Source organism: Choloepus didactylus, chromosome 5, assembly GCF_015220235.1.
Source record: "Choloepus didactylus isolate mChoDid1 chromosome 5, mChoDid1.pri, whole genome shotgun sequence".
In the NCBI taxonomy this organism is placed as follows: domain Eukaryota; kingdom Metazoa; phylum Chordata; class Mammalia; order Pilosa; family Megalonychidae; genus Choloepus; species Choloepus didactylus.
The window spans coordinates 107,091,158-107,104,550 of record NC_051311.1 but is presented as its reverse complement, the minus strand read 5'-3'; the positions used below and the strand labels follow the sequence as shown (position 1 = coordinate 107,104,550).

Genomic DNA, 13,393 nt, shown 5'->3' with positions numbered 1-13,393 from the left:
GTTTCTAGTAAATGAAAATCAATAATAAAATATAATAAGAAGATACAGATTAAGGAGATAAATAAATATGATGATGAAGCAACAAACTGAACCTAATCTTCGGAAGCACAAGAAGTAACTTCTTATACAATAACTTACTGCAATTGTGCTTGGCAGAAATAATTTGACTATGGTTTCACTTATCAAAAAACAACATTCTGGTTTTTCCCCTAAAACCACAGCAACAGGCAATTTTTTTTTTAAGTTCAGGTACCAAAAGCAAGTACTTTCATTTCTTAGCATCTTACTTTAAAAATACCAACCTGTTTGAAATCCTGGTACATAATTTTTCCAAGTTCAGGCTTTAAGGTTGTAACTAAAAAGAAAAACAATAAATTAAGCTAGAATAAAGGCTGGTACTCTGAAATTGTCGTTAGCATTATACATAGACTAAACAATATTTCTTTTCTGTGAACAAGTCAATTCAGATTATGTCCTCATTTGTTGAAGTGGAAAGTATAATTATCCTGATTATTTATGATGTACTTGGGAAGAGGATAAATGCAGATTTTAATAATCTACATAAAACACTGAGGCCCACTAACATAATCTAGTTAGTGGGCCTCAAAGTTTCTTTACTGCACTTTAAGGAGGGTGCTAAAGGGTGTCTTAGGAGCAATGAGTCAAAAGATACCTACTTTTTTAAAATTTTGATGAGGGAGGCCAAAATTTAACTTTACATCACTGGGTCTGTGGGTGGAATTTTTCTAGTCTTTTTTCATTCCATCATCTTCATGCTTCACCAATCCTGCAATAGCTTCTTTACTATAATTTGTTGCTTTCCCTCCTCTTTCTTTCTCAAAAGTTTCCGAAACAGTAACAATAAATATTGACCATGTGATTTATAACAGTCAATCCAAAATTAACTCTACTTCATCAGACTCTAATTTTAGAATGACTCTTTATTTCCTAGGTTAATGTCATTCCATGTTTTTCTGTTTATTGACAGTAGAGATCCTATCATTTTTATTCACTCCTCTTAGTCTATGCTTCCATTATATGTCACCTAACTATTGCAAAAGCCTACTAACTGATCTTTGCACATCCCATTTATGTCCCATTCAATCCATTTTCTGTATTATAGGTAGAGATCTTTTTGAAAAGGGAATCTAACCATTTATTCATTGCTTAAAATGTCTCAACTATTCTTAGGATAGAAAAGTCAAACATGGCCTACAAGTCTGTATGATATGGTCTCTACTTACATATTCAGCCTCGTCTTGACTCACTCTTTCTCTTACTCTGTGTTTTCCAGACACACAAGTCTACACCCTACCCAACAGAACCTTTGTGTACATGTTATTCCCTCTGGCTAAAAGACCCTTCACTTCCACTCCCTTTCACTAACTTGTAGTCATTCATCATATCTTAGCCTAAGTACCATACTTCCTCAAGGAAATCTAAAATAGCCACCTACCTGCTTTTACACAACCATTATATATTTCTTTATATTCATTAGTGATGTACATGCATTCCCCACTAGTCTGTAAACTGAACAAAACCACAACAGTATCTGTTCTGCTTACCAGTCTTTGTAACAGCAGAACCTAATATGGTTCCTAGATATAAATATTTGCTAAATGAATGAAAATTCATCTCTGCATTCCTAGTATTTATCATAGTGCTTGATACAAGGTAGGTACTCATAAAATCATAACTAAGCAAATAAATGGTTATGCAGCAGAGAAATAAGCTAAATGCAACATAGTAAATGTCTAACAAATGTAAGAAACTTTGCTAGGGGCTACATAGGTTTCAAAGATTAATGGGAAATGTACGATAGCTTATCTGCAAAGAGTTGTCAAACTAAGGCTACCCCCAGACTTGTCATTTTATTCATGCTCAGAGAAAGATTAGTCTTTAAAAGTTTACCTTCACACATGAAAGAAAACAAATTACACTTACAGGCATAATCTGCAATCACAGGTTTTGCATGAGAAATCTGACTTAGCAAAGAGGATTTTCCAGCATTTGGGAATCTGAAATGAGAAAATAAAATTATAAATTAAAACAAATGTCATTATCATTAATACTTGCTTATCTTTGAATTTTTAACAATTCAAGACATAGACCTCTTGAATATTTCTGGCATTTAAAATATAGATTAAAAATTAATACTGAAAACCTTGAGGAACAAAATATACTTATAATAAAGGTAAAGGTAAATTCATGCCAGAAACTGAAGATGTTTTAATAAAGAGAGGTAAAGCAACTGTGATTCCAATTATGTTAAAAAAACAACTTGGAAATCATAGAAAAACAGAAAGAAACTAATAAACAAACAAAAAATTTGTAATTTCACTATTTTTGACCAAACACCAATTTTTTTTTTTTTAACATTTTTTGGGAGACATTTTCAAATACATACAAAAGCAGAGAAGAGTAATGAATCCCATTTAGCCATCATCTAGTTTCAACAATTCATTCCCAATACTTTTTTAAGAACTTTGTCTGAATAAATAACCAAATAAGGAAATATCCAAATAAGGTCCACATTTTATGAATGGTTGATAGGTCTCTTAAGTCTCTTTTGGTATAGATTCTCCTTCCATCTTATATCTCCTTTGCAAAAAAAATTTTTTTTTTAAAGAAACTAGGTCATTTGTCCTGTAGATCCCAATTTGGTATTTGCCACTGGCATCTCCGTGGTATTGTTTAACACACTTCTTTCCACTGCACCGTCTATAAATTAGTAATTAGATATAAAGGCTTCATCAGATCCAGGTTTGATTTTTTGTTTGTCTTTGAATGACTAATATATAGTTGGTTAGCTTGCTTTTTAAACTGGATAATGTAAGGTGAACACCTTTCAAGGGTGAAATGTAATTTACTTAACTAATTCCTATTGTTAGACATTTAGGTTGCCTCTAATTTTTCCCAGTTATAACACTGCAAAAGATCTATATAAAGCCTAAAAGACATACACTAAGTTAATAGTTACCTCTGAGTGGTGGGATTATAACTATGTTTTTCTTTCTGCAAACAAGTATTTATTATTTGTATAACCTTTTTTCCTAAAAAATTTTAAACACTGTGATCACTATCCTTGAATTTTTGCATGTATCTTTAATCTTTCCTTGGGATAAATTTCTAGATGAGGAAATACTCAACTAAAATACACGCTTATTTTAAAGGCTTTTGATGTTGTCGCTAAATTTCCCTAAAGAAAGGCCCACCATGTATGAAAATACAAAGAATGAGGGGTCATATAAAAGATGATTTTATAAATTGCATTCAGGTATTTTCATTAAATTTATCCAACAAAAATTTACTGAGTACCAACTTTATGTCAAGCAATGTTCTAGGCACCAGAAATACAGTGATGAATAAGACATACATGATCCTTGCCTTCACAGAATTTCTATTCATATTTGAAAATGCACTTCTTTCAAAAACTCTGCTATACTTTCATTTGGACTAATGGTGTAATACTTAGCAAGTAATGATTTGGAATTCTATTAAAAATGTATAAACTCCATAAAAGAGCTTTTTTAACACTTTTCCTCATTAAAAAAAAAAACTTTCTGAAATAAATTTAAAATAAAATAGGACATTTCTTAATGATACATTTTCCCTGGACCATACATTATTTTCTCAGATTTTGTTATACTCAGGCTTTTGAAGCTCTTTGAAAAGCAAATGCAACCATTTTTTTGTCCATACTATCACTAGCTGGACTCACTTGTTTCATTTCAACATCTTCTTATCTTCACAGCAGTGATTAAGTAAAGATAAATGCAAGCAACTATTTCCATAGAGCATAAAGTGCTAGTAGAAAGAAGATGTTAATGGTTTACTCTATGGAAGAACAGACATTGAGAGTTTTCTTGAAAAGTGCCTAATGGAAATTTTAGAGGCTGAAATTCAACCTATGCCAAGATCAGATTTGAAAACATCAATACAAGTATATTAGTTATATGTTACCTTTCTTCTAAGGTTTAGTCCATTCCTGAAATTAGCTAAAAGGATATCTGTTTATGCTAGTGTTTACCATAGTAACTTTTCAAGAAAAGATGCCTAATTTAAAAGCACTAGAACACAAATGTTAAATATTGTGCTTAAGAATCTTCATGCTTTATAATGCAGTTATTTTAGGTTATTAGTTTTCTTATTCCTTTGTTTTGTTTTGTTTGAATTTTTTTTAATTTTTTGATAAAGTAAAAAAAAAGCTACTGCAATGTTACTGTTGAGGAGGATCTAAGATGGTGACATAGAGAGGAGCGGAAGCTAAGTAGTCCCCCTGGAACAACTGAAAAAAACCAGAAACAACTAGTAAATAATCCGGAATAACTGCAGGGGGACAAACGTAACTGTCCACTCATCATACACCAAACTGAATTGGGAGAAACACCCAAGATCACAGCATAAAATCTGTTAAGTAAAAACTGCAGATCCAAGCCGGGAGACCCCTCCCCCCACAGCCCAAGCTGCAAAGCCTCGTGGTGCCAGAGAGGAGCTCTCTCCCAGCAAGCGAATATAGATCAGTTGAGCTCCAACTGGAGTTTTAATTAGCGAGTGTGAACTGCTCACTACGAGCTACAAACCCCCAACGAGCAGACAGATGCTTTGGGCGACTACTGACCTTGGAGAGCCAGAGGGTCACCGCGGACTAGCTCTGAAGGGGACTTTCCGTTCCTTTCTCAGCTCAGTGGAGAAAGCCTCAGCCATTTTCAGTTCCCAGTGCTCTGACCCAGACAAGGGTGGAGATAGTACAGGCAGAGAGAGACCACTGAAATGCTAATGACCTCCTCCTAGGGGGTCTATCTTCTCTAAGAGGAAAGGGGTGGGGCCCAGCTCTACTACCGGCCTTCCATTCAGAACCAGACATCAGAGCCTGGGGGGAAACAGCCACATCTCCTTACATCAGTCAAGAATTACAGTCTAACAGGCGCCAACTGCTGGGCAGAAAAGTACAGGGACCTGAGGCATCACAGGGTGTACCAATTTTCTAAGACACCCTCAGGGAAACTGGATACTGAATAGTTCTTCCTTCTGGGACCTGAGCCCATTCTGGTCTGAGAAAACCTGATTGGGGTAACCAAGGAAACCATGCCTAGACAACAGAAAACTACAACCTACACTAAGAAAAATCAAGTTATGGCCCAGTCAAAGGAACAAATTTACACTTCAACTGAGATACAGGAATTGAAACAACTAATAATAAGTCAATTCAAAAAGTTTAGGGAAGATATGGCAAAAGAGCTGAACAGTATAATGAAAACACTGGGCATACATAAGGTAGAAATTGAAAGTTTGAGAAACCAACTGGCAGAATCTGTGGAAATGAAAGGCACAATGCAAGAGATGAAAGACACAATGGAAACATACAACAGCAGAACTCAAGAGGGAGAAGAAAACACTCAGGAACTGGAGAACAAAGCACCTGAAAGCCTACACACAAAAGAACAGATACAGAAAAGAAAGGAAAAATACCAGCAACGTCTCCAGGAGCTGAAAGACAAAACGAAGAGCAAGAATGTGCGTGTCATTGGTGTCCCAGAAGGAGAAGAGAAGGGAAAAGGAGCAGAAGCAATAATAGAGAAAATAATCAATGAAAATTTCCCATCTCTTATGAAAGACATAAAATTGCAGATCCAAGAAGCACAGCGTACCACAAACAGAATAGATCTGAATATGCCTATACCAAGACACTTAATAATCAGATGATCAAACATCAAAGATAAAGAGAGAATCATGAAAGCAACAAGAGAAAAGCAATCTATAACACACAAAGGAAGCTTGATAAGACTATGTCTGGATTTCTCAATAGAAACCATGGAGGCAAGAAGGAAGTGGGGTGATATATTTAAGACACTGAAAGAGAAAAACCACCAACCAAGAATCCTATATCCAGCAAAACTATCCTTCAGATATGAGGGAGAGCTTAAAATATTCTCTGACAAACAGACAATGACAGAGTTTGTGAACAAGATACCTGCTCTACAGGAAACACTAAAGGAAGAACTGCAGACAGAAAGGAAAAGACAGGAGTGAGAGGTTTGGAAAACAATTTTGGGAGATAGTAACGCAGCTATGTAAGTACACTGAACAAACATGACTATGAATATGGTTGAAAGAGGAAGGCTGGGACCATGTGGGACACCAAAATAAAAGACAAACGATAAAGACTGGGACTGTGTAACTCAGGGAAACCCAGGATACTCAAGGAGTGTAATAAAAGGTACAATATGTTTTTACATGAGGTAGAATAAATGAATGTCAGCATTACAAGGTGTTAAAAACAGGGTGGGATTGGGGGGAAATAAAAGCAATGCAAACTAGAGGCTAGAGTTAATAGCAACATTGTATTATGCTTCCTTTAATGTAACAAAGGCAATATACCAAAGCTAAATGCATATGGGGGGGTGGGGGTGGGAATAGGGGAAAGGTATGGGACCCCTGGCATTGGTGATGTTGTCTGACTCTTTACTCTATTTTAGGTTAATGCTATCTTTCCTTCTGTCACTTTCTAGCTATAGTTTTTGTTGTTGTTGTTGTTTCTTTGTTTGTTTTTCTCTCTTTCTCTTTTTCTTTTGCCTCTCTGCCTTGTCTGACTCTTCCTCCATCTTTGTGGAAGAAATGGAGATGTCCTTATATAGAGAGTGGCGATAATGCTCAATACATAAATACGTGACTATACAGGGAAACCAACGATTGTTTACTTACGATGGAATGTACAGTGTGTGAACAAAACCATCTTAAAAGAAATGGGTTGATGAAGAAACAATGAGGGCACTATATTGAGTAAAATAAGACAGACACGTAAAGGCAAATATTGTAGGGTCTCACTGATATGAACTAATTATAATATGTAAACTCATAGACATGAAATACAAGTTACCAGGATATAGAAATGAGGCTAAAGAATGGGGAGCAGTTGCTTATTATGAGCAGAATGTTCAACTAGGGTGAACTTAAACGTTTGGAAATGGACAGGGGAGATGGTAGCATGTTATGAGAATAAATAACAGTGCTGAAAGGTGTGTGAAGGTGGTGGAAAGAGTAAGCTCAGAGTCACGCATGTCACCAGAAGGAAAGTTGGAGGTTAAAAGATGGGAATGTATAAAACAGTGAATCTTGTGGTGGACAATGTCCGTGATTAACTATACAAATATTAGAACTCTCTCTCACGAACTAAAACAAATGTATGCCATTATAACTAGAAGTTAATAATAGAAAAGCACATGGGAAAAAATATATACCTATTGCGAACTATATACTACAGTTAGTAGTATTTTAATATTCTTTCATCAACAGTAACAAACGTACTATACCAAAACTATGAATCAATAATGGAGGGGAGGCGTGGTTAGAGGTATGGGAGGATTTGACTTTCCTTTTTTTGTCTTTATTTCTTTACTGGAGTAGTGCAAATGTTCTAAAAATTGAAAAAAAAAATTGTGTTGATAGATGCCACGGGCAACTGATTGTACACTTTGGATCTTTGGATAGTTGTATGGTATCTGAACAATTTCAATTAAAAAAAAAATTTTAAAAAAAAGCTACTGCCTTTAAAAAAAATAGCTTCAATGTAGTTATTTTAGGTTATATGGTTTTTCTTATGCCTGTGTTTGATTATGGTTTGTTAATTTTCTTGGAGTATGGTAGAAACATGTTGGAAGCAATGTAGTTATTTTAGGTTATTTGTTTTTCTTATTCCTTTGCTGTGTTTGAAATGTTTTTTGTTGTTTATTTGTTTTTTAATTTTTTGATAAAAGTTAAAAAAATCAAAACATATGTCAAATAAAAAAATCTTCATGCTTTAATTACTGGCTCTAATTTTAAAACCACTCTGAAAGCCTAGTAGTTCACTATATGTGATCTTCAGTATGTTCGCAAAATAAAAATGATGTGGACAGTAGCTACAATTCATTGAACATATGTAAATTTCAAGCATGTATCGTGTTATAAATGTAATATTTTACCCTCCCAACAACATTTTAAGGTAAGAACTATCCCTACCCCATATTAAAGATGAGAAAACATTGGCTGAGAAAGGATACATAACTTACCAAAGGATTTGAAATTCCAACCCAAAGAGTCTAATTGCAAAATCCCCTTCGTTTTTTACTACTCAGCCCTTCTAGGTTATTCTTAGGCTGTGATCCGAAATATGTAGGTGTCTCTTTGTAACTTGAAACATATTTCTACCAAAATGAGATTGTGAGTGGATGGATTCCCTCGTCTACAAAACCTTATTAAACCCATGTTCCTGAACAATACATAGTGTAACAGAACTTATGCCTCATGACCCATAACTACATTAATTGAAAAAAATTAAATTAGAATGACAAGTTGGAATGCAAAGATCACATCCTTCCCTGTTAAAACTTCAGCAAGAATGGGGTCTCTGCAAACTTTAAGTCACTGGTGGTGTGACCTAGGGGCTGGACAGGCAGGGAAAGGACAGGCAGGGAAAGAGGTGACATGCAGGGAAAGAGGTGAGGAATTCAGACTAAGATTTTCTGGTAAAGAAACAAGTAGTTGGCTACAGAGGAGAATGATAAGAGCTTAGAAAGAACCTATGAGAAAGCAAAGAATGAACTGGGGATTTGGAGTAGAGCAGCAATACAGCAGTTTTCCGTATCTTCTCCTTAAGCTTTCCATCTGGCTACTGCATAATGCTCTAGTGGGGTTACAGTGAGAGAGCAGAGGAGAAAATGCAAAGTTGTTTTCCCTTCCTTTAAGTACTTTTTATCTTGCTCTCTACACCCTTCAAGTCCAGTGTCTGTAAATCCTTCAGCCAAATAGCATTGTTTGATCAAAGATTGGAGGCTAGAGGAAGAGCACAACATTGTGAGGTCTGCAGAACAAAGAATAGTTAGCTCTTAAGCAGAGGGATGAAGGATAGGAAAGCAGTCGCAGCAAGATCCAATTTGGTATGCAGTAGTGTATAAGTCTGATGTTTGAGATTGTCAGTATGCTCTTTAGCCATCTGATCAATGATACCTCAAAATTTCTATTAAGATTTGTACAGATCTCAACCATTTTTTTCTTCCTTTTCACTTCCATGCATTTAAAAAAAAAAATGTGACTTGCTTGGTTTTCTAATTCCATTCCCTAATATCTAGAAACATTCTTTCCCTTCTTATAATACTGTATTTGATTGATTTTTCTTTCTTTACTCATTCTCTTAAATTCTCACAGACCTACTCAATTGCTCTGATCTTCCTTAATTGTGAAACTATATATGTTGGCAATATGAAAATAACCATACTTAGCAGCATATTTTCAAAGTATGCACATAATGCATAAATTCCATAAACAAGAAATAATCTTAGCCCCAAATTACCATTTACATTTATTTCCTATTTATGAGCCCTCCTCTCTGAAAGTATAATAATAAAAATACAAATGATACTTACCCCACTAGGCCTACATCAGCTATAAGTTTTAGATCAAGGTGAATTATTCGTTTCTGGCCTTTCAATGGTAAGAAATTTGTAAGTAATTTGCCACCAAGACCTCCTTCAGCTACCAAAATTCTTTCTTTCTCTTTATTGAGCTCTCCTTAAAAGAGGGGGGAGAGATAGTTAATAGATGATTAAGTAGAGCTTATTAATAATCTGATATTTTTCTTTCAAAAAGATATGCTGAGAACTTCTAATCTGCAAATTTAAAGGGCTAAAAAGTAGAATTAAATTTCTATTAAAGTTCTACCCTGGAAAAACACTTTTGTAAGGGGTTGAAAAGAGATTACTTAAGCGTTTTAAAGCCAAGTAAATACTCTTTTATCTTTAAAACAATCTTAAATCTAGCAGTCAATTTGACCAACTTTTACACAAGGTCTTAAAGTTCTTTTATAAAAAATCAGTAACTGAAATTGCTGTTAAAAATATTTTTTCTGAAATTCAGAGAAGCTATTCCTCCCAACTCCCTAAGCAATTTTAGAAAATGTGCACATTTTTTATAACTTTAGAAGCCATACACACTCACCTATAATTTTACCATTTTCATCAGTTACAGAAATACCAACAGGTACAGGAATTTCACAGTCTTTTCCTTTGGAGCCTTTCAACGCACTAACCCTACAAGAAAATAAAGCTAAATAAATATATGGAAAACCCAGTAAATTAAGTGGTTCATGCTTTAAGCAAATATAATGGTTTACAAAGATGACTAGCAGCAAACTCCTCTGGCTAATACTAATGTGAAATTGCCAAACGTTCAATATCTAATTATATATTTATATTTCAGGCTGTTACATCCCCCCAAAATGGTATTAAGTAATAATTTAAGTTACCAAGCTAACCACCAAAAGTTGTTCCAACCCTAACAACTAAAATGTTGCACATCTGAAGTGATCATTGGTGAAATTTAAATAACTAGAAAAAACAGAAAATCCACTGAATAAAAGTTTTTTAAAAATTGACCTTAAACGAGAGTACTTTCTTTATAGGAGGCTCATTTGGCTACTCTCAAACTGCTTATGAGAGAATAATTAGTACAAACTTCCTGGAAGCAATATCAAAAGTATCTAAGGTAAAAAAGGTACACACTTAGCAATTTCACATCTGGAACTATATCCTAAAAAAATGATTGGACAAGTATGTTAAATAATATATACAAAAGGATGTGTACCATATTGTGGCCATAATAGAAAAAATTCAACAATAAGTTAAATGATAAAATAAATTATGTAATTTCCAATACTATAATACTATACAGCATTCTGAACTATTTTCTGACATGGAAAAAAAAGTTAAGTAAAAAAAAGCAGGTTGCAAAATATTATGCTTGTTTTGCCCGCAAAATTTTATGATTAACTACATTTGTGTAAACACACAGGAAAGTCAGAAAAATCAAGAAAAGGTTAATAGTATTTATCTCTGCATGGATGAATTATAGGTACTAGACTTTTTTCTTTTTAACTTTTCTATATTATTTGATATTTTTAGAAAGAGACTGAATTAATTTTACCTAAAACAAAGAAAAATATACAAATTAAAGATTAGCGATTACAGAATTATGATAATGATAACCGCTATATTATTATGGTAATTATATAACCATATGCCACTTATTTAGCCAATTCTATGTACCAGGGACTATTAAAAGCTTTATTTATATTAACTTACGTAAGATTCAAGACAATCCTGTGAAACAAATACTATTATTATCCCTATTTTATAGTTGAGGAAACAGACATGCTTTACACAGTTCCTGAGCACTTTCAAGGAATTTACATGTTGCCTGCATTGCTTTCTTCAGAGCAGTAGCTCTCAAACTTCAATTGTGACTCCCAGTAAGAAATTATAAAGCAGGACCCAGTAGATAATAAATGAATTTAAAGTTCATAATTACTATGTATGTGATACAGGCTGATGTTTCCTATTCTACTTTATTGGGTTTTATTTATTTATTTATTTTTTTAAATGCAGGTTGCATTCTACTAAATTGATTTTACAACCTAGTGCAATGTTTTTCAAACTAGGGGTCATACTACGGCATTTAAAAATAATATATGCTATACCACAAAATAGACTGAAAACAGAAGTAACATGTATGTGTGTTTGGGTTACAATATAAAATATATTTCCACTCTAAGTTACAATGAAAAAAGTCTGAAAGCCACCACACTAATGAATTGCCAGACAAACTTTGAAAATCATTGCTTAGAGCATTTAACAGGTAGTCTAGCCAAGTTCTTTTTCCCAAGATAAATTTCATCTTCTTCCAAAAATCGAAGCACATGAACAAATCTTTTAAGAGGGAGTAGAAGAGAAGGGATATTCATATTCAATAGGGAGTAAATCTTTTCAGGTGGAATTAAGTGAGCTTTGAAAGACAGAAAATTGGGAGGTGGGGGAGACTGGTAGCAAAAATACTTACTCAGCTTGGTTGTTTGGGGTAAAGACACAGACTGGTCAGAGAGCCCAATCTTAAGGTGAAATGTGGATAAACAGGTAATGTGTAAATACACGTGTATAAAAGATTCTGAAAAGTTAAAACACTAATGTATTCTCAAATTAATCATAAATGACTTTCATTGACTCATACAAACCTTTTGCCCTGAAATTTGCAAAGCAATACTTTAAAATCATAACATGATAAACAATTGATACACAATTCAAAGATGAATTGTATAGTTCATCTTTCATCATCTACTACAAGACATTATTTTAACAGTTTGTGGTAGATGCTCAAAAAGTATTTGGTGAATGAACAAAATAGTAATTATCCCTTCAATCTAAGGGTCTCATCCTTTGGTTCTACAACCAGAAACATAATCCCAATAATTACTTGTAAGGTAATTAATTCATAAAGCACTTGCAGAACTCTAAATATTGATAAATTTGATTATGTATTATAAAAACAAAATTTGAACAATGCATTAACATGGTGGCCATGAAAATTCACCTGAGATCTCTGACTCCAGGGAACATAATTAACCTATGTCCCTCACAGCTGCTATGCTCTGAAATGACAAAAAGGACACTTCGCACAGGCTACATATAACCAATTACTGAATATGGTGGGGTTACTAAGGCAGAACCCTTCCTACAAGTCAGGGGACTGCTCTAATGGGTGGTTTTGATACAAGGACTCTCCATCAGCATTGCCTAAAACTTTCTTAGATCTGCAGAGCAGCCTGAAACTTTTCTAACCCAACTTCCCTTCCTTCCCTCTTTCTTTCATAGGGCTTAGACCTGCACCATGGTCTGACAGCTTTCTCAACCTCCTCTCATTCCCTCCCCATTTGCCCTCAAGTTTTTCCTAACAGATCTCTTACTCATCTAATCTCATCTTGGTGTCTGCTTCTCATAGGACCCAAACTAACAACATGAAGACAAAATTCCTGAAACTATAAAACAATTCATTCAATTTTTTGCCATTCAACAAATTTATCTAAATTCTTGGCTTAATTTACTTCAACTTTACAATATGAACTTTCCTTCTCCTTCAAACTCTTCTTCCCCCTAGCTTCCAAAACACCAAGTCTTCTTGGCTTTACAGTTTGGACCACAACTTCTGGCCAGTGCTTATGAGTGACAAACTTACATATCTAGACCAGACCATGCTCCTGAACCAAGACCAGTATTTCAACTACTTGCTAAACATCTCTACAGGTCCCTCAAAATTTCTTTCCCTATACTGCCATTCTGGTTTGCTAGAGCTGCTGTTATGCAACATATCAGAATTGGATTGGCTTTTATAAAGTGGGCTTTATTTGGTTACAAAGTTACAATTCTATGGTCATAAAAGTGTCCAAACTAGGGCACCAACAAGAAGATACCTTCACTGGAGAAAGGCCAATGGCATCCAGAAAACCTCTGTTAGCTGGGAAGGCATGTGGCTAGCATCTACTCATCCCGGGTTGTGTTCCAGCTCCTCTCTCCGCTCCTGTGCCTTC

General features: G+C 34.5%; 1 protein-coding gene across 5 annotated transcripts in view; it reads right to left on the bottom strand.

Moving 5' to 3' along the window:
* Positions 1-13,393, bottom strand: part of GTPBP10 (GTP binding protein 10) — a 48,804-nt gene that overhangs the window by 29,823 nt on the left and 5,588 nt on the right. For 3 of the 5 annotated variants that reach the window (XM_037836613.1, XM_037836614.1, XM_037836612.1), the window contains exons 3-6: positions 9,976-10,067; positions 9,405-9,549; positions 1,945-2,018; positions 303-355 (exon numbers count right to left, since the gene is read on the bottom strand). In XM_037836613.1, the coding sequence (XP_037692541.1) occupies positions 303-355; positions 1,945-2,018; positions 9,405-9,549; positions 9,976-10,067 (364 nt within the window). The remainder of the gene's footprint in view (positions 1-302; positions 356-1,944; positions 2,019-9,404; positions 9,550-9,975; positions 10,068-13,393) is intronic. The other 2 variants (XM_037836616.1, XM_037836615.1) reach the window with 1 other exon arrangement.